Raw genomic sequence first — 22398 nt, forward strand, 5'->3', positions numbered from 1 at the left:
CCTGTTTTTTAAAAAGAAAAGGTTGGGGGCACGGGGGCACCCCCGGAATTTTTTTTTTTTTTTTTTTTTTTTTTTTTTTTTTTTAGCCAAAACCAGTTGGCCTCAAAGTGATCACTCTAAAGCTGATTGAGAGGTTGACCCCATCTGAACATGGGGAAAAGTGAAGAAGGGTAACTGGACAGCATTAAGTTATTAAGTAGGAAATAACCATCCTTAAGGCAAGGTCCATTATGACATGTTCTTTTCTGCTTAATATTGTCTAATTTACACAAGAGGTACCATCTACCTATCTACCAGGCTCTTCCACTAAGTACCTACCTACCTTATGCCTTGGCAGTGGGTCACGATTTAAAAAATCCCAGAAGGTTACACAATACCTACCTACTTTTTTTTTAATTTTAATTATGGCAATAGGAAATACATCAGTCAAATTAGGCAGGTACCTTATCTCCTTAGCTTAGCTGAATGTATTTAACAGTTTATTTTCATTTCAGGAAAAAAGTCCCCGAGGTAATGCCTCGAGTTATCAACAGCCTGATCATGCTACTTAGTGATGAGTCACTGCCAGTACAGAAGAAAGTTATCCAAGTAGCGGGTATATTCTACAAGCATGCTCTCGGCTACATATCGGAGCATGGGTCCAGCAGTGATGTGAACAACCTGTGGGATCTACTCACCCGAATCAAGACATCAATTATCGACTTGGTCGATGGTGATAATGATGGGTGGGTTAGCATGTCTCTCATCACAATTGATCCATAAGGCCAGTCTCACATCGGAAGTGTAGATGTGCAACATTCAGGCTGCAAAACCATTTTTTTTTTTTTTTTTTTTTTTTTTTTTAAAATTTTTTCTTTTTTTAGATCAGCGTATAGCTAGGGGACTAGTCCAAATTTCCTTATGCTATTTCAATAGCAAAGGTTGAGTTCCAAAGGGCATCCACTTGGAAAATTTTTGTTTAGCCAAAACCAGTTGGCCTCTAAGTGATCACTCTAAAGCTGATTGAGAGGCTGACCCCATCTGAACATGTGAAAAAGTGGAAGGGTAACTGGACAGCATTTAGTAGGAAAGAACCATCCTTAAGGCAAGGTCCATTATGACATGTTCCTTTCTGCTTAATGTTGTCTAATTTACACAAGAGGTACCACCTACCTATCTACCAGGCTCTTCCACTAAGTACCTCCTACCTTATGCCTTGGCAGTGGGTCAAGATTTAAAAATCCCAGAAGGTTACACAACACCTACCTACTTTTTTTTTTAATTTTAATTATGGCAATAGGAAATACATACCTTATTCTACTGAAACTTTTTCAGTCAAATTAGGCCAGTACTTTATCTCCTTAGCTGAATGTATTTAACAGTTTATTTTCATTTCAGGAAAAAAGTCCCCGAGGTAATGCCTCGAGTTATCAACAGCCTGATCATGCTACTTAGTGACGAGTCACTGCCAGTACAGAAGAAAGTTATCCAAGTAGCGGGTATATTCTACAAGCATGCTCTCGGCTACATATCGGAGCACGGGTGCAGCAGTGATGTGAACAACCTGTGGGATCTACTCACCCGAATCAAGACTTCAATTATCGACTTGGTCGATGGTGATAATGATGGGTGGGTTAGCATGTCTCTCATCACTATTGATCCATAAGGCCAGTCTCACATCGGAAGTGTAGATGTGCAACATTCAGGCTGCAATTTTTTTTTTCAAGAGGTCTGATAGAGGGAACGGTAACTGCTAGGGTCTTATCCCCCCCCCCCAAAAATAGCACTTTGTGGCATAAAAAAGACCCTGCCAAGTCATTCCTCCCGAAATAAATCAAGTGCCCACAAGAAATAAACAAAACTTCATCCCACCCCAAAAAAGATTAGAAATTGACTTGGCGGGGCGGAGCGCTATCAGGATAAAATTCGCCCTGGGCGAGAATCGAACCCGCGGCCTAGCGCTTACAAAGCAGACGCACTAGCAACCAAGCTAAATAGGCTTACTACTGCAAAATGAAAATGATAGAGACATGGGTTTTTCATATTTCATAGGTTTGGTTTTGTAGACGACCAAACGCTACTAAAAGTCACGTGTCTACGCTTTCTATTTGAGACAAGCCTAAAGAGAGAAACCAGAAAAAATCTGTTTTGGCTAAAGTTTGCACGGGACGGGAATCGAACCCGTGACCTTGTGCTTAAAATGTAGGCACGTTGCCTTCCAAACTAACATATTACTTTAATCATAATCGGCACTACTTACCTTCAAAGTTAACTAGCCAGCTTAGTGTGCTTGGTTGGTAGTGCATCTGCCTTGTGAGCGCTAGGCCGCGGGTTCGATTCCCGCCTGGAGCGGATTTTATACTGAATGGATAATGTTCGTTCTCAGAAGCTTTCTCCTATCCTGTCTTCCTTCTCTCCTCAATTTCGAGACGATAACACCTTGGCAGTTACAGATCCCTCTATCAAACGTCTTGGAAAAATAATCAAAGCTAATTATAGGCTAGATGCTAGAAAATGAAAATGCCTCTCTATCATAACGCCCTTGCTAGGTAAAGGTCCATTCCCACTTGTGTCGTGGAAAAAAAAAATCGTGTCGAGTGTAGTGGGAACACACATTCTAATTACCTACATTGCCTACAGGACATTAAATAAAAAGGATAAAACTCACAATTAGTGGGAATGGGCCTTCACCGGGCTGGCATTTTATTATTTGTATTTTTATTGATTCATTGACCGAACGGTAGTGAGGTTTTTCTATTTAAATAGGGTTGGCGTTTCTTGTCAGTCTCTTCATCGGTCTTGATTCACACAATCTTTCCACCTTTACTTCGGCCTACCTCTCCCTTTTCTCACTTCCATTCTCCCAACCCTTTTACCTATGTAGCTCTCATATAATATCACATATATATTATTTACTTATTTTAGTATAAAAACTCCAACTTTCATCATAACTTTGGTACAAGTTTGAAAACCAGGGCCGGACTTGGTGTGATTTCTCAAGGCTTCAAAAGCCTGAAAGGTGATTCGTACTTTCACACAATATTTTGCTGTTTTTTTCCCAGCAGCAAGCGCCTCGTCCAGCCCTGGACATGATGCCGCACATCCCCGACTCCTCCACACTGGCGGTCCCCCTACCTTCCGCCCCCTGTAAATAGATACTTAATTAAAGCTTATTATTATTTATTGAATTTTCTTCATTACCCCTGGAAAAGTAAACTAAAAGGATAAAAAATAAAGAACAATTTGGTTAGTGTACAAGTTAGGTAGGTAAATGTAGTAATAATAAGCTATTAAATTTAATAATAAAAAATAATGTACTTAGGCCTGTATCATAATATTATAATCTTCATAAAATTGATAATAATAAAATTAGATTATGTAGGTATTAGATACATGAAAGTATGAAAATAGATACAAATACATATTATTATGAAATTATCTTGCTCTTCTTCAGTGGGGGGAAAAACTAATAGGCATTGTAGGTAGATAAGTATAAAATTTCTTCTTTTCATAGAAAGACAGCTTGGATTTTGCAATTAATCCAAATATGTACCTACAAATAAATACCAAGGAACATGCAACATTACCTGGTATGAAGGTACCTATTCTAACTTTTTCACTCAGAAAATCCAATTGCTTTCTACTCTTTGAACTCCATACAATTTAGTACTGATCCACTAAAAATGGTCCTCTGAAAGAACAGTATTACCTGCCTACTACTGACCAAATGGCAAGCAAGTCCAAAGCTATGAACATAATTTTAGCATCTATGATTTTGTTATATCAGTACAAAGTTTTTTACACAAATACCTAATTGAAGTCTTTTAAGATTACCGTTTTTTCTTGAGTTCTTCAAATCTCTTGGTTAAATCATCAAAATCAACATTGTCAGTACTGGAATTATTCACTGGGGAGTCCCCAGGGTCTGGCATGGTATCTGATGGTACATTGGGAAGATTCAGCACGGGATCTGATGGAGACAGGCTGGTTCTTGGGGACGGGACAGGTTTAGGTTGTGCTTGAGAACCTCCACTGCTTCCAGGCTGGTCACCAACACCATTAGAACTAATGGAATCACTTCTCATGGACTCGTCATACTTGCTTAAGTAAGGCAAGGTCCATTATAGATTGTTCTTTTCTGCTTAATGTCTACTTTGTGTAAGAGGTACCATCTATGCTCGTGTTATACTACAGGCGCATGGTATGGATGCTTCTAAGAGGTACCATCTGTGCTCCTGTTATACTCCAGGAGCATGATATGGATGCTCCATCTCAATCATGTATGCTCTTCCACTTAAGTACCTACCTATGTCATGACAGTGGGTCAAGATTTAAAAATCCACAGAAGGTTATAGAAGTTGAAAGACCTTCCCTTGCACCACAAAATACATGGTCAATTGCTCAAGAATAGGCACTTATTTTTTTTTAATTATGGCAATAGGAAATATATACCTACCTACTACCTACCTTATTCTGCTGACACTTTTTCAGTCAAATTAGGCAGGTACTTTATCTCCTTAGCTGCATGTATTTAACAGTTTATTTTCATTTCAGGAAAAAAGCCCCCGAGGTAATGCCTCGAGTTATCAACAGCCTGATCATGCTACTTAACGATGAGTCACTGCCAGTACAGAAGAAAGTTATCCAAGTAGCGGGTATATTCTATAAGCATGCTCTCGGCTACATATCGGAGCACGGGTCCAGCAGTGATGTGAACAACCTGTGGGATCTACTCACCCGAATCAAGACTTCAATTATTGACTTGGTCGATGGTGATAATGATGGGTGGGTTAGCATGTCTCTCATCACAATTGATCCATAAGGCCAGTCTCACATTGGTAGATGTGCAACATTTAGGCTGCAAAACAATTAAAAAAGAGGTCTGATAGGGAACTGTAACTGCTAAGGTCTCATCGTTCCGAAATTGAGAAGGAAGATTGGATAGGAGAAAGCCAGACGTTCTGAGAACAAACATTATCCTTTCAGGATAAAATACGCCCCTGGCGGGAATCGAACCCGCGGCCTAGCGCTTACAAGGCAGACGCGCTACCAACCAAGCTCACTATTCTGGCTAGTTAACTTTAAAGCTAGAGCCAATTATGATTAAATAAAAATGATTGTTTGGAAGGCAACATGCCTACATTTAAGCACGAGGTCACGGGTTCGATTTCCGTCTGGGGCAAACTAGCCAAAACAGATTTTGTTCTAACTTTTCTCTTTAGGCTTGTCTAACATTTTAAGTGTAGATGTGTGACATTTAGTAGCACGCAGGTAGTTGGCTGCAAAACGAAACCTATGATAAAGATAGAGACCCTTTATAGACTTTCATAGATCATTTTCATAGATTTAGTTTTGTAGACGACTAAGCACTATACTTAAAGTCACGCGTCTACGCTTGCTATGTGAGACAAGCCTAAAGAGAGAAGCTAGAACAAAATTTGTTTTGGCTAAAGTTTGCACGGGACGAGAATCGAACCCGTGACCTTGTGCTTAAAATGTAGGCATGTTGCCTTCCAAACTAACATCTTACTTTAATCATAATTGGCACTACCTTCAAAGTTAACTATCCAGCTTAGTGTGCTTGGTTGGTAGTGCATCTGCCTTGTGAGCGCTAGGCCGCGGGTTCGATTCCCGCCTGGAGCGGATTTTATACTGAATGGATAATGTTCGTTCTCAGAAGCTTTCTCCTTTCCTGTCTTCCTTCTCTCCTCAATTTCGAGACGATAACACCTTGGCAGTTACAGGTCCCTCTATCAAACGTCTTGGAAAAATAATCAAAGCTAATTTTATAGGCTAGATGCTAGAAAATGAAAATGCCTCTCTATCATAACGCCCTTCCTAGGAAAAGGTCCATTCCCAGTTGTGTCGTGGAAAAAAAAAATCGTGTCGTGTGTAGTGGGAACACTCGTTTAAATTACATTGCCTACAGGACATTCACAAAAAAAAAAAAAAAAAAAAAAAAAAAAAAAAAACCCCAATTTGGGGGAAAGGGCCTTCCACCGGCCGGCATTTTGTTTTCCATACATTACCGAGAATATGGCAGAGATATCTTTTAACTCTTTAATCTCTGCTTCAAGTCTAGGAGTTACCCATATTATACTAGATATGGCTTCTGCTAGACTAGGGTCTACAGATTTAGAATTTTCCAACAGCCCAAATCGGGAGATCAAGATTTCACAATAGTTTTCCAATATTTCAATAGCTTCTACCAAATAGTCTTCTCTAATAATCTGCTCTACCTTTATTTTGGCCCTCTCTATTTTGTTGTTAGCTATGAAGTCTGCTATTTCTTTTCTAGATTTCTGAGCAAGTTCTGCTTTCTTTTTACCTTTCAGCTGGAGTCTGTTGATAACAAGCCTGAGATTAGTTTTTAGTTTAGAATAATTTGGCTTACTTGAGAACATGTTGGCTGGACACTTTATATTCTGTTAAACTGTGATGGGTACATGAAAAGGTACTAGGGACTGTATGATGGACAGGTAGTCTTAATTTCTTATCTGAGATGGTGCAATTGGTAAAGATACTTGAGTAGGTACTTCACTTTAAATTAAGAAAACACTATCACTAATCAAGGTAGTAGGTACCTATAAGATGAGTCACAAAGAGGCAAGAAAAGAAACTGGTGCAAGAAAATCATAAAATGTAAATGTATAAATTAATAATTATAAAATGACTAATCTTTCAAATTCAAATGAAATTTATCAAATCCTCAGCTGTTTCCAAGGAAAGGAAAACCCAAAAACATCTTGAGCCTTCAAATTTCTGAACATACTGTACCGGCGTTGTCAATCTGATGGCTTCCATGGGATCCATCGTCAATATAGCTCGCATGAGACCACAGTTTACAGGTAAAATCTAGCCAAAGTCTCAGTTTACCTAAGGCAAAATTCAATTTAAATTCCAATTTACCTACATGTAAAGAAGAACCAAAGTCTTAGTTTACAGGTAAATCTTATCCCAAGAACCGAGAACCACTAGACCAAAAAATAGCAACATTAAAATGGTATAAAAGGGGTATTAGTTTCATATAGGTATACCAGCCTAGTTGGCTTTGAGAGTAGCGTACCTGCCTCGCAAGCGCTAGGTCGCGGGTTCGATACTCGCCCGGACCGAACTTTATCCTAAAGATATTTTCGGACAGAGAGAATAGATGTGTTCCTCTTATGTGTGCGTGTGTGATAATCTCTCTGTGATAAATCGTTCTTTTCTAGTCTTGTGTTTTTCGTATCAAATTAAGTGTATGTCAATCTGATGGCTTCTATGGGATCCATTGTCAATATAGCTCGCATGAGACCACAGTTTACAGGTAAAATCTAGCCAAAGTCTCTGTTTACCTAAGGCAAAATTCAATTTAAGTAAATTCCAATTTTCCTACACGTAGAGAAGAACCAAAGTCTTAGTTTACAGGTAAAATCTCATCCCAAGAACCGAGAACCACTAGACCAAAAAATAGCAACATTAAAATGGTATAAAAGGGGTATTAGTTTCATATAGGTACCAGCCTAGTTGGCTTTGAGAGTAGCGTACCTGCCTCGCAAGCGCTAGGTCGCGGGTTCGATACCCGCCCGGACCGAACTTTATCCTAAAGATATGAGATTCGAGCGAACTCTATCCTAAAGATATGAGATTCTAACTTTATCCTAAAACGATAAGGTTCTGAAAGAGGGATAAGCAACCCCCATGGCCGAGTGGTCATCACACTATGATTTTACAGCGGAGCTCTTAGGTTCTATTCCCGACAGGATCAATGTTTTTGCCTTATTTCTAGGATTTCTGGCTGCTCTCAGACTAGTAAGATCTACAGTTCCTATAAATATTGTTTACTAATGCAAAGGAATTGATCATTGGGCCATTTCCCCTCTATCAAGCAACCTTTTTTTTTAAGTGTTTCACGATTTTACTTTCCCCTCTTGCAGGTCGTGTTGTAGCCGCGTTAGAGCTACTGCATACCAATCTGCCACCCACGCTGAGTAAATCCCAAGTGTGTAGTGTGAGGAAACAAATGAAGAACAACCTACTGAGTCTACTCAAGTGTTCGGGTGCTATTGATTATCATAGCAACATTTCCACTCTGCTTACCGACCTGGGAGCTACGTATTCTGAGGTTTGTTTTAAGCAGTGCCAGGAGCTCGAAGCGCCGCCAAAGTGCATAGCGTTCCCAAAAAGGACGCCCATTTTGTATTTAAAAATCGGTAGCACCTACCTTGGTGGTGTAGTGGTCAAGGCGCTCGCCTGGCAAACAGGAGGGCGTGGGCTCAATCCCAGCCGAGGTATGGAATTTTATCCTCAAAATAATTTGAGAATTTGACCACAATAATAGTAGTAGCCTACTGCTGGAGTGCCTTCCAAACTAACATATTACTTTAATCATAATCGGCACTACTTACCTTCAAAGTTAACTAGCCAGCTTAGTGTGCTTGGTTGGTAGTGCATCTGCCTTGTGAGCGCTAGGCCGCGGGTTCGATTCCCGCCTGGAGTGGATTTTATACTGAATGGATAATGTTCATTCTCAGAAGCTTTCTCCTTTCCTGTCTTCCTTCTCTCCTCAATTTCGAGACGATAACACCTTGGCAGTTACAGATCCCTCTATCAAACGTCTTGGAAAAATAATCAAAGCTAATTATAGGCTAGATGCTAGAAAATGAAAATGCCTTTCTATGATAACGCCCTTCCTAGGTAAAGGTCCATTCCCACTTGTGTCGTGGGAAAAAAAAAATCGTGTCGAGTGTAGTGGGAACACACATTTAAATTACCCACATTGCCTACAGGACATTAAATAAAAAGGATAAAGCTCACAATTAGTGGGAATGGGCCTTCACCGGACTGGCATTTTATTATTTATTGATTCATTGACCGAACGATAGTGAGGTCTATGTTTTAACTCGACCGTCTTGCATTTGGTTTAGATACAAACATGTTTGTTTCTTTGTTTGAAGGTGTGTTCCGCTATAACTCCCGATTGCCTGGTCCGATTTTGATGAAATTTGGTACACATCTTCCTTGAATCAAGACACGTTATTTTTTCAAACTTTCACAGGATTCGAACCCAGTCGATCAAATTCCTGGTAGTGAGGTCTATGTTTTAACTCCGTTTGCATTTGATTTAGATACAAACATGTTTGTTTCTTTGTTTGAATGTGTGTTCCGCTATAACTCCCGATTGCCTGGTCCGATTTTCATGAAATTTGGTACACATCTTCCTTGAATCAAGACACGTTATTTTTTCAAACTTTCACAGGATTCGAACCCAGTCGATCAAATTCCTCATAGTGAGGTCTATGTTTTAACTCGACCGTCTTGCATTTGGTTTAGATACAAACATGTTTGTTTCTTTGTTTGAAGGTGTGTTCCGCTATAACTCCCGATTGCCTGGTCCGATTTTGATGAAATTTGGTACACATCTTCCTTGAATCAAGACACGTTATTTTTTCAAACTTTCACAGGATTCGAACCCAGTCGATCAAATTCCTGGAGACCATCGTTCTCCTGCAGACCTACTCGGAGAGTGATACTCCGGGCATCCAGGATAACTTCTCGCTCAACAATTTACCCGCCGGACTGAAGGTTGCCAAGCGACGTCAGCTTGAAGAAGAAGCACAGGTGGTGTTTGACCTCATCGTGAAGTTCTTCAGTTCACCGCACATCAGCAGCGTCAATCTGATGGCTTCCATGGGATCCATTGTCAATATAGCTCGCATGAGACCACAGTTTACAGGTAAAATCTAGTCAAAGTCTCAGTTTACCTAAGGCAAAATTCAATTTAAATTCCATTTTACCTACACGTAAAGAAGAACCAAAGTCTTAGTTTACAGGTAAAATCTCATCTCAAGAACCGATAACCACTAGACCAAAAAATAGCAACATTAAAATGGTATACGTCAATCTGATGGCTTCCATGGGATCCATCGTCAATATAGCTCGCATGAGACCACAGTTTACAGGTAAAATCTAGTCAAAGTCTCAGCTTACCTAAGGCAAAATTCAATTTAAATTCCATTTTACCTACACGTAAAGAAGAACCAAAGTCTTATCTATTATGGGACTGGTTGCTCCTCTCCCAAGAGAGTATGCAATTAACACTGCGACCTCTGTAGATCTATTGTGACCAGTATTTTGAGAGAGAGAGAGAGAAAAGAAAGAATATTAGAAAGAAAGTGTGAAGTGAGCGAAAGAAATAATGATGAGGAGAAGAAGAGAGAAACAGAAGGGATGACATGGAGATAAAAAGAAGCATAGAGGAAGGAAAAGAAGCTAAAGAGGAAGAAGAAGAGGCAGAAAGGGCAGAAGCAGCAAAAGAAGAGTATAGTGTTGAAAATGTACTTTAAGCTTTCTCTTCAATATTTTTTACTCCCTTGTTATTGTTTGGGATACGTTGAGTTTCAATTTTTCCCTTGTTAGTTAAGGTCTAGGACTTTAGATCGTCCATGAAATTTGCAAGAGAGGGGATTATGTTAGGGATTATGTTGTGTATTATGTGATAGTCAAGAGGAGAGTGTTGAAAATCTCTCGCTGTTATTATGAGTATGTATTACGTACGTACATGGCTCTTCACTAGTTTACAGTGTCTAGTATGTTTGTGTCCGAACATTATGTTCACTTGCTCTCATAGAGTTTGAAGTGATTTACTGCTGTACTACTCAGTTGTTACATTGCCCTGGTTGCAGAAGTCCAAAAAAGCACTAAAAGGTAGCAGCTACTACAGAATGGACTGAACTCGCACTGCGTGCTCGGGAGGGGGGCTTCGCCCCCCTCCACCCCCCGGGGGCTTCGCGTGTTCGCTGGCTGCACTAAACTATACATTGATATCAAAAAGGTCAAACAGACACCCGAAATACTGCGGTAAATACTGACTGTCACATTTGCAATGGGTCGGTTTTCCATGAATTCTAGTTCGGTCAAATTTCGTCTAAATTTCACTTCCAGTTTTATCAATTTGTTGGAGAATAGAATTTCAAAAGGTATCACCACAGCCCCACACACTTCCTCTAGTTTCATCATCAATGGCAGGTAAGTAATTTTGTACTTATCAATGTAAAATGTCAACATTTTCAACCTCACATTACCTAACGTCTTTCAAAATGGATGCTTCACGTACCTGCTGTCAGAAAACAGAGTAAATGACAAACAATGGAATGTTCCCTATCCTATATTCACAGCTCGGTTTTCTCGATTCTGGGAGAGCGTGAAGAGGAGCTGACTGACAGACATAACATTCTGGAAGACAGTGAATAATTACGTTAGGTTTACGGTTCATTAGATTCCTCCAGGAACAAAACGTCACTTGCAAAGCTCGAGAGATACAATTAGGCAAACGTAGTAAAGTTTAACTTGATGAACCCATTTCACAAAACAAAGCGAGTGAAGAAAAAAAGCAAGAGATATAGAAAGTGAAGAACAGATGGAGAGAAGAAGGACGAGAAGGGAAAGGTGGAGATGAAAGTGAAGGTGAAGAGAGGAATCACGAGGAAGGTAGGTGGAGATGAGAGGGTGAGAAAGGCGGTAAAAGAAAATGAGGACAAAGCAAAGTGCTATTTTATGTTCTACCTAGACATAAACCCAACAATAACAATATTTCATAACTTTTGGAAAATGTTTTAACCCCTTGGTCAACCAAAAATGTGCTTCTTCGAGAGAAAAATACCCAAATTGACAAATTGTTCCAACTTTCCAACTTAAATTTCTCGGGCGACCGCAGACCTCCGGTGTCTGTGGCTAAATTTGTCTCCGGTAAGTTGTCAGGCCGGCGCGGTGGCCGGATGAAAATGGAAATCTCATATTTTTCACCTAAAACTATGAAAAAATTGGAGTTTGTGGAAATACCTTCCCGAATACTAGACAAGCTTTAAATTTCGGCCATAGACGACATAGACGTAGGTATACGATTTGAAAACACTAACGTCAACGGGTATGTCATTACTACACGAATGGTAATGAGCTAATAAGTGCAAAACCGAAATTTTTAGTAGGACCATGGTATGAACTACAAGAGAGAGTACAACTTACACCTTTATATATCTAGTGAAAAACAAATATTTAGTGTACAAGAAGCAGGAAAGAAAAGGGTTGACATACACCTAATAAATCATTTCGTACACGTTGAGAACGTGAGGAAAAACTTGACTAATACTTTGGAAGATACTGTTACGAAAGCAAAGGACTTAAGGAGTACCAGAAAATAAAGGCTAGAGAGAAAATTTAAAGGGCTTTACGAGCTTCCTGAATGTCATTTAGTTCAAAAACTGATTAGTCAATTTTCTTTGTGTTCAACATTTTTGGCAATTTTCATCAAATTCAAACAAACCGTGCGAGAGTTATCTGGGACAAAGAATCAAATTAATAGTGAAATGGCCTAGTTAAAACATAAAACTCGCTTTGTTTGTTCAATTACGTTAAAAAATCCTCTCAAACACACCTCAGTGTTTGTTTTGGAAAATGTTTTAACCCCTTGGTCAACCAAAAATGTGCTTCGTCGAGAGAAAAATACCCAAATTGACAAATTGTTCCAACTTTCCAACTTAAATTTCTCGGGCGACCGCAGACCTCCGGTGTCTGTGGCTTAAGGATATAAGCTTTTGAAAATTGATGATTCCAAATTGTCTAATCTGTAGTATTTGCTGCAGAACTACAGCTTGAGATGACACAAAAATCTACATACTATTAGATGTAGAATTGTAGACACACATATTATGTTTTAGCTGGAAACTAACCAGCGGAGTATTCAAGACTTGTGGCACAAGGATATAAGCTATTGAAAATTGATGATTCCAAATTGTCTAATCTGTAGTATTTGCTGCAGAACTACAGCTTGAGATGTTCTCTCTCTCTCTCTCTCTCTCTGCCCTTCTCTTCGTTTCTGTCTTACTATTCCTATCTCTCTCTCTTTCTATCTCCCTTTTATCCTTATTAATTCCTGATAGATGAGGATCATCGCTGAATACCCACACACATATAGGATATGCTGGTGGTTAGGATATGGAAATATCCCCTACAGTAAGACATGTGTAACACGTCACATATGCAATAAACTATACGTGTTGATTAGAAATATCCATTTTGTAGTGGTGGGGCTTCGGGGAGATTCACTCACTGACTGACTGACTGACTGACTCACTCACTCATACTAATTCTAACCCACTTCTAGATGAGCTAGTTTGTTAGATTAGAAACAGGGTTACGATTTGCTGTGTTGCCAAAGATCCCCATATGAGCATCTGGCAAGAAAGGAGGGGGGAGGAAAGGGATTCATTTAGCGTGAAAATCTCAAGCTGTTTCTGTACGCTTAGTCTCGGTCTGTTGTCTCCAGTGTTGCCAGTGGTGTATGTGGAGGGTGCAACAGGGGGCAACACTAGGACCTCGAACCTCTAACACAAATGCAGAGAGATCACGGAAATAAGGTCTATCCGGTTTAACTGCTTAACCCAGTTTAATTGACCGGTAAATTTAAACCGGACAGTTCAGACCTTTCTCTCTCTCTTTCTATTTCATCTCAACAGAGTTCAATCTCCCCAAAGCCCCACCACTACAAAATGGATATTTCTAATCAACACGTATAGTTTATTGCATATGTGACGTGTTACACATGTCTTACTGTAGGGGCAGATATGAATATTAGCCCAAACATAAACTATACATCGAGTTGTTTTTTAATTTAATTAAGAAAAACTTGGTGGAGATCGTATAAATATGTAAATAATGTTGAATGGGTCCATTCACCCACTCACGGACTGACTCATGAATGCTGTCATCAATATCTTGGTCTGGGGGAATATAATTATTCTGTGATGTGTGTTGACTTGACTTCCATGGCCATTTGACCGTCTATTACACCAGAAATGATGGGCTTGACCCTATAAACTGATGTAGAATCAGACTCCCAGACTGTTTGCCTACCTACTCCTTGAATACTCCGCTGGTTAGTTTCCAGCTAAAACATAATATGTGTGTCTACAATTCTACATCTACCCAGACTGTTTGCCTACCTACTCATTGAATACTCCGCTGGTTAGTTTCCAGCTAAAACATAATATGTGTGTCTACTATTCTACATCTAATAGTATGTAGATCTTTGTGTCATCTCAAGCTGTAGTTCTGCAGCAAATACTACAGATTAGACAATTTGGAATCATCAATTTTCAAAAGCTTATTCCAGACTGTTTGCCTACCTACTCCTTGAATACTCCGCTGGTTAGTTTCCAGCTAAAACATAATATGTGTGTCTACAATTCTACATCTAATAGTATGTAGATATTGTAGATCTTTGTGTCATCTCAAGCTGTAGTTCTGCAGCAAATACTACAGATTAGACAATTTGGAATCATCAATTTTCAATAGCTTATATCCTTATGCCACAAGTTTTCAAATTTCTTTCGTCAAGCATCAAAATTTGACCGTTCTCTCACCGAACTTGCAAACTTGGCCTTTCCACGCACGACTCATCTGCTCAGCTTGCACACAGCACACAACCCGTCATGTAAATTACCCGGGTACCCAAGTCTTATCCTAATATTTCGACGATTAAACGGGTACCCGGATATCACCAACCTTGGACGAAATCTCAGAGAAAATAGGTTGGGTCAGGAGGAAACACAGGAAAATTAGGGAATAGAGGAAATCTTAAGAGACAGAGGAAGAGAAATGAAAGGAAGGAAGAGTAATATTGAGGAAGAGAAGAAAGAAGGAGAAAGGGTAATAGTGAGAAAGGTATATAGATATAAAAGAGAAGTAGAGAAACATAAGGAAAGAAAGGAAGCAGTAAGAAAGGTATAGTGGAAAGGGAAATGTATTATCTAAGAGAATTTTGCAGGAAGACATAATGGTTCCTTGGTTAATTAGTAGACCGCCGTATCTTAATATTCTATGAATTATGATACCTATTCCATATCTAGAGATGAAAATGCCCAAAAACCTCGAAATTCTGTTTCGTGTTAATATAAGCCGGGCGGCGCTTCGAACTCTTGACGTTCGCGCGCCTCCCGACACGCTTGATTTGTCTTGAAAAGGGGGTAAAGTTCAAGCTTCCTTAATGTCTTACCGAAGAGAGAATGGATATCTTTCTAATTCAAATTAAAAGTTAAAGCAGCGTCCACACTATCGACCATAAAATAAGGACAGGCCGTTCTCTGCATTTTTCAGAAAATAATAATATCCTGGAACCTACATGAATTTCGAATGAAGTAAAATATCAAAAACAGACATCCAAGATTCCAAGACATTGCCTTCAGACATCCAGGGGAAAAGGGAGAGAGAGAGAGAGAGAGGGAGGGAGAGAGAAAGCAAACAAACGCAGTGGGTAAAGCTTATTTGGAAATTGAATTAGAAATTCTCTTACGAAATAAGATATCTGTTCAGGAAAACCCTATACCTTTTTTAGTCTCTGGTGGCCAACAGACACGGATAAAGGTTGCCATCCCAATTTTCGTTTTCTCAATCCCCTTCTTTACCCCCACTTTGTCCTCTTCTGCCCATCTTTTCTCTATTTTCCGATCCACTCAAGAGAATTTTACCATCAAAAAGAAATAAAATAAAAATAGCTAAAAGAGAGCAAAAGGTCGGACTCTGGTGGCCAACAGACACAGATAAAGGTTGCCATCCCAATTTTCGTTTTCTCAATCCCCTTCTTTACCCCCACTTTGCCCTCTTCTGCCCCACTTTTCTCTATTTTCCGATCCACTCAAGAGAATTTTACCATCAAAAAGAAATAAAATAAAAATAGCTAAAAGAGAGCAAAAGGTCGGAAAACACTTTTACGAAAATTAAACCCCACTCTCCTGCGTTTAATACACTGGAGTGTTGTAAAAGCACATGTTTGGGATTGGAAGTGACTATAGGAATTCAAAGGTCGTGCTGTGTTACTCGGCTATTAATAGTCTTGGCGAAAAACCTTTGTGGAAAAGTAGATTGAAAAGTCTTTTTATTTTTTCTAATCCACTTCATTCAATAAGGTGTGGCCACACTGTTCCATACTGAGATTGTACCTTCACACGGACGCGGATTGATGAAGAACAAAGAAAATACACAATATGGCGTTGGAGCACAGATCGTAATTCAAAAGCTGCGTCCACATCATGGTTCATCGAGACATCGACAAGGACACGCCCATACTAAAAACTTTCTCCTCTTCACTAACAGTCAAATGGAGAAATGGAAGAGATAAAAAAACAATATGGAATATATCAAGAAGAGAAAGAGTGAGAAGGAGGAGGAGGAGGAGGAGGAGAGAGAGAGAGAGAGAGAGAGAGAGAGAGAGAGAGAGAGACAAATTTATTTTTAAGAGAAAATAAGTGGGAGAAAAAAGTACGTGTGAAAAAGTTGTTAGATGAAGTGCATTGTGAAAATTGTAACAAAATTATCAATGTAAATGTGACACAATATTGCGGAAAGAGGAGGACAAGGACAAAGAAAAGACCGAGAAAGAGACGAAGGAGGAGGAAGAGAAAAGGATGAAAGAGGGGAAAAGGATAAAGAAGGAAAAAGGAGAGCAAGAAGCTACGCGGAATAATTTTAGAATAAACTTTTTCCCCTTGTGCAAAAAAATAAAATCATATAAAATTGTGCCATGCTAATTTTTGTCCTAGATAACTTTAGCATTTCAATACTGTTTCCAAAGTTTGTTCCTTAGCTCTCTCTCTCCTCCTCCTCCTCCGAAGAAGGAGAAGAAGAAGAAGCAGGAGGAGGAGGAGGAGAAGGAGCAGGAGGAGGAGGAGGAGGAGGAGGAGGAGGAGAAAAAGTTTTTCCCTTCTAACAAGAATTTTATCATCTTGAAAAACTATTTTATAAAAGTTGTTTTCCTGATTAATCTGATTATTAATATTTTTTACATTCCTAGTTTCGTTTAATTGTCATACACAGATCGTGAATAAAAAAACTTCTATATTTTCATTTCACATCACTTTATAAACGGCTAAAGTTTCTAGTGAAGGGGGTTTTAGCCTTCATACAGCAACAAGCTACCTACCTCCTCACATTAATATATCAGCCTGAGTTAGGCCGGACAAATACAGCAGCACGCATACGGCCCAGACGATCACCCATCGTGATTGGTATCGAACCAATCACGCGCAACGTTGCTTAACTTCAGTCATTGTAAATCATTCACTATCTAATCATAATTTCAACCTTTTTAATGTAAATACCTATACTGACATACCAAAGAATCGATAGATACTACTCGTAACAACCAGGATTTCTCGTCACAATGTTGCAACGTTCCTCAAACACTTTTCCCGAGGAAGCAGAGGCTCGACAGAGCACATTTCTTTTTCCTTCCTTCTGTGTGTTCACATTCACCCTCGTTATGACTTCATTCACTTGTTGCTCCTTCGGCATAGCGGTGAAAAACCTCATATATCTCGAAAATAAAGGCGTTTATGTCGGGAGTAGTGCTATTATGTTGTGCTATGTGCTGAAGTCATTGCCTGGCATGACTGCACGGTGGGGTTTGTTTTTGTTTTAGAAAATAGGTTGTGTTGAAAAAGCTTTATTCCGAGTTGTTCTAACGTTAGGCAGTGGGTACACTTAATACACTTGAGACCTGCTTTATCAGTCAAGAGTAGGGTTTATACGGGTAATACATAAGCGGGTGATTTTTCATGACACTAACTTACCTATTCTAAAATCTAAATTATAGATCCTTACGACCAGCCAGGTCAATAGTCTCATTTTGACTTTATGTTGTTGCAAGAACTAGCACTATAAACAGCGGTGGTTTTAACCCTCCATTTGACGACAAGCTAACCTTACTCTGAGTAGGATCGGGAAAAGCTAGTAGCACGTGATTGCCTAGATGGTCACCCATCTCATGCGAAAGTTTGCACAACTTCAGTGATCCATTGAGAAATGGTGCATTCAACTTACCATCGTCGTTAGCTATAAAGAGACCTTTTCACTCGATTCTTTTATTTTTCTTTGGCTACATTTCGCCCATTTTCATTCAGAAAGGCAGAAAAAATTAGTTTCCCGGAGGAAACTTGTTTGGCTTTAGCTGCTGGCTAAACAACTTTATTGGTATTTAAAAAGGAAAATAACTAAAGCACGTAACATACGTAAACATACTTCTAAACATAACAAAGGAACATAACCAATACTTAACATATAGGATACCAGGTATACTCGTACACATAAATGTGGAACAAGAAGGCAAATGAAACCTGAATACATTATCCACTCATACCCCCATTTTGCGTCAGAGTGCACGGAATCTTTAAGCTTTCTCTTCACTATTTTTTACTCCCTTGTTATTGTTTGGGATACGTTGAGTTTCAATTTTTCCCTTGTTAGTTAAGGTCTAGGACTTTAGATCGTCCATTCAAACTCTCTACAAAATTCTTACATCTCCTCACCTCACTTCTCACTGTCAAAATGTCTCGCGCATCCTAGATTTACCTCGAATAAGTAAACAGAAAATAACCTAAATTCCAACACAGCGAGCACACAAACTACCTCACATAATCTACAAACTCTAGGTACCTCACACAATCTACACTCACAAAATCTACCTTGCTTCGTTCTTAGGGTGGTAGAAAATGTGAAAATTCGGGGAAAATTTTAATCAAGTGAAAACACTTTTCACTTTTGTTGAGAATCGCACTTTGTTGTTTTTAATAAGATGTATTCATCTCGGTGCCACTGGAGCCCTATTCAATTAGGGTTCCATCATTATGGGCTACGGGAACCCTAATTCAATTAGGGTTCCGTCGAACGGGATACGGGAGAGTTTTGATAGAGGGAACTGTTAGTAACAACGAAAGTCTTATCTTGAAATCGAATAGAAGTGGAGGAGGACAAGATAGGAGAGGGCCAGCCGTTACGAGAGCAAAACTTACCTACCTATCTTCTGTTAATTATAAAAAAAAACACTTAGTGTTAAAAATTTAACGTCAAGAGTTACCCTCCACAAAAAAGTACTGACATAAAAAAAAAGACTTCAATGTGGGACCTCCCTTCTACATTAGCTCTTCTAAATATGGAAATATAATTTTCCATCACTCCTAAATCAATTACGTTCCTGTTGAACCAATGATCCCGGATTACGATCTTGATCGCAGTGCACGGGCTAAAAAATTCCCAGAGGGACGGGCCCAGCTTGTTGATTTATTATTACTATTATTATTTTTAGTGTCACATTGTTTTATGAAAACAAAAGGAATGATGACTTTATATTTTTTGCATACCTGTATTCGTCTGCTTCGTTGTTTGTTTTGCAGTTGTCATGACAACAGGACGAAGGCTAATGAATAGACCATGTGCTACTGCTAAACAATACAAGCATGATTATTAATGGATATGGAACCTAGGTACATATATCCTAGGTATGTATGGTTGTGCTTTGCGAAAAAAATGTCCCTAAAAAAAAAAAAAAAAAAAAAAAAAAAAAAAAGGGGGGGGGGGGGGAGAGAAAGAGGGGAAAGGAAAAGGGGAGCCAAGATCAAAAAATTCCCGGAGGGACGGGCCCCGCTTGTTTCCGTCTTATTCTTCTTCTTTTGTTTTCTTTTTATTTGTCTAATTTAACATGCGCCTTTAAGAATAAGAAATATCTAATAAGTACCTAATTACATCTTCCGTATAAAAAAGTCCACTCTGAGGCTTAGGGGCAAACAGCCCTGAAACGCGGGAGCGTATCCGAATCTCATAATGGAGCAGTTGCAGTTGGGTAAAAATTATGAATAAAAGGTCGATTCCTACGTAAAAAGTTGTGAAAAATCCAAATCTGAAGTCAAAACTCCGAAAAAGTAACTTTAAAAGGTCGAAAATTCAATTTTTAATTGCCGTTCTAATTAAAAAGTTCAAAGAGTTGTGACGTCAGACTTAATGTCAAAATGCGCAGAAACGCTTGCGCACAAACAAACAAACGAAGCGGGAGTCATGAATTATGACGTCATCACCTACGGGAGCATATGTCGTGACGTCAAACTTTACGATTTATCAGTATTATTTAAATCGATTTATCTCGGTATCTAGAAGTCGTAGAAGAAAAAGAAAAATTCCGTTGGTCCTCATTTTTCCTGCTCTATGACTTTGAAACATCACACAAGTAAGCGCAACTGATCTATTACGAGTATACCTGGGTAGACTCTTGCATTAAAGATTAAGCACGTTATTGCCGGAGGCATTTTCTACCTTCAAATTGTTAGAGCTTTATTATTAGGTACTCGCACTTCGTGCTCGGGAGGGGGGCTTCGCCCCCCTCCACCCCCCGGGGGCTTCGCGTGTTCGCTACGTGGGGTTGCGTATACGGTCGCGCTGCGCGCTCCCGGGGGCTTCGCGGGGTTGTGTATGCGGTCGCGCTGCGCGCTCCCGGGGCTTCGCGGGGTTTAGCATAAGGTCGCGCTTCGCGCTCCCTTGTTTACGGTCGCGCTGCGCGATAGTATCTCAACATCACCTCTGTAACCTGCTATAGGTAGTAATCTTACTATGTACACAAACACATAGTATCTCTCTAACTCTAACCTCCTATAGTATACTATACTATACACTCATAGTAAGTAATATAAGTATCTTAACCTCAGTGGTAATCTAACTAATGTAAACACAAGATACAGATTATTACAGATATATCTCGTATCTACTACTCACAGTTCTTACTTTATCTTTCAGATAGGTAATGGTAGCATATAGGGTCATTCAAGATCCATTGCTTGGAAATTGTAGTTTAGAATCAGAAGGGGGTTCTCCAAAGATCATTATTGGTGGTCTCTAAAGAAAGACCTGTGCCCTAAATCACCAAAGTATGGAAAAGTATCTTACAAGTGTAATAGCCAATGGAAAAGCAGAACTTTGAATTTGGACGAATCATATCGAAATATGGAATTGTAAATACTTTTCCATACTTTGGTGATTTAGGGCACTGGACGACCCAATCAAAGAGTAACTAGCAAGTCCGATACGATTTGAATACTACGTCAACAAATTCAAGAGTATCTTAACATCACCTCTGTAACCTGCTATAGGTAGTAATCTTACTATGTACACAAACACATAGTATCTCTCTAACCTCCTATACTCCTATACACTCATAGTAAGTAATATAAGTATCTTAACCTCAGTGGTAATCTAATGTAAACACAAGATACAGATTATTACAGATATCTTGTATCTAATACTCAGTAGTACCTACTCAGTTCTTACTTTATCTTTCAGAATGGTAATGGTAGCATATAGGGTCATTCAAGATCCATTGCTTGGAAATTGTAGTTTAAAATCAGTAGGGGGTTCTCCAAAGATCATTATTGGTGGTCTCTAAAGAAAGACCTGTGCCCTAAATCACCAAAGTATGGAAAAGTATCTTACAAGTGTAATAGCCAATGGAAAAGCAGAATTTTGAATTTGGACGAATCATGTCAAAATATGGAATTGTAAATACTTTTCCATACTTTGGTGATTTAGGGCACTGGACGAAATCACATTTTTTTTTTTTAAGGGAACCAACTGTAAGGTAACTGTGCTTGCTGAAGTCTTATCGTCCCGAAAGTGAAGAGAGGATAGGAGAAAGCCTGCCGTTCTGAAAACGAATCTTTGAAAAAAAACACATACACACATGACCACCAACAACAATTTTTTTTTACAGTTCAGTGTACCACTACTAAATAAGAGATAGAGTACCTAACAAGTAGCATGATGCAAATATGTGGATACACACTACACAATATGTGGGTATCCCTATCTCAACTTCAATATTGTGGCTTATCCAAGGTGAAATTAATTAGGTACATAGCTACTGGTACATACACAGTATAATATACAAGTACATATGTACTTGTACACAGTATGTAACAGTACATAGCACATCCATGTGTCATTATTATGGCGGTATACAGAGTGTCCCACGAACGACTGTACTACCACCAAAAGTTTGTATCCCCCCAATTTTCAAGAAAGCTGATTTCAATAGATCATATTTTTTTTGGAGTCCTGATGTCAAAGTCCGGAGTCTGGCAGTCTAACCCGGATCCGCTCTAACACTCGTATTTATGAACAAGAATGAGCGTTCTTAGATCAGTCTCAAGTCAAAATTGACCAATCAAATGCCTTGAGACTATGCTTAGCACGAACTTAAGAGCCAGCATTTTGTTCATAAATATGGGTGTAAGAGGTAAAGAGAAAGAATGAGAACGACAGAGTGAGCGAGAGAGCAAGAGGGAGAGAAAGAGAGAGAGGATTAAAAATCGAACTGCAGAGAGGGTCAGGTAGCTTTCAAATCCCCTCCTTATCTTGAAGTAATTTACAAAAAAGTGATCTCTTCCTGCTATATTCCCTTCTTCTTTTTTTCTTCCCTTCTTTCTCCTATCTTCCCTTCTCCCTACCTATTTTTCTCTTCCTTTTTTTCTCCTTTTTCTCTTCCCCCCTTTGTCTCATCTCCTCCTTCTCTTTCTCCTCTACTCCCTCTCTTCTCTTTCCGTTGAAGCTTTCAGTAGGTAACCTACC

At 39.2% G+C, this 22398-nt stretch overlaps 2 protein-coding genes across 2 annotated transcripts in view; one reads left to right on the plus strand and one right to left on the minus strand.

Annotated features, from left to right (window-relative positions):
- LOC103512879 (symplekin) overlaps nt 1-22398 on the plus strand; it is a gene marked incomplete in the record, with an annotated part of 29328 nt that overhangs the window by 2538 nt on the left and 4392 nt on the right. The window contains 2 exon segments of the mRNA XM_017445590.2: nt 1378-1608; nt 9423-9694. Of these exon segments, the coding sequence (XP_017301079.1) occupies nt 1378-1608; nt 9423-9694 (503 nt within the window).
- LOC113468916 (IST1 homolog) lies at nt 3810-6792 on the minus strand. The gene is made up of 4 exons (XM_026826228.1): nt 6752-6792; nt 6009-6321; nt 4742-4837; nt 3810-4076 (listed from the first exon to the last, which is right to left on the minus strand). Exons 1-4 carry the CDS (start codon nt 6790-6792, stop codon nt 3810-3812), a joined length of 717 nt encoding a protein of 238 aa, XP_026682029.1.

This window comes from Diaphorina citri, unplaced genomic scaffold (genome assembly GCF_000475195.1).
Source record: "Diaphorina citri unplaced genomic scaffold, Diaci psyllid genome assembly version 1.1 scaffold895, whole genome shotgun sequence".
NCBI lineage: Eukaryota > Metazoa > Arthropoda > Insecta > Hemiptera > Psyllidae > Diaphorina > Diaphorina citri.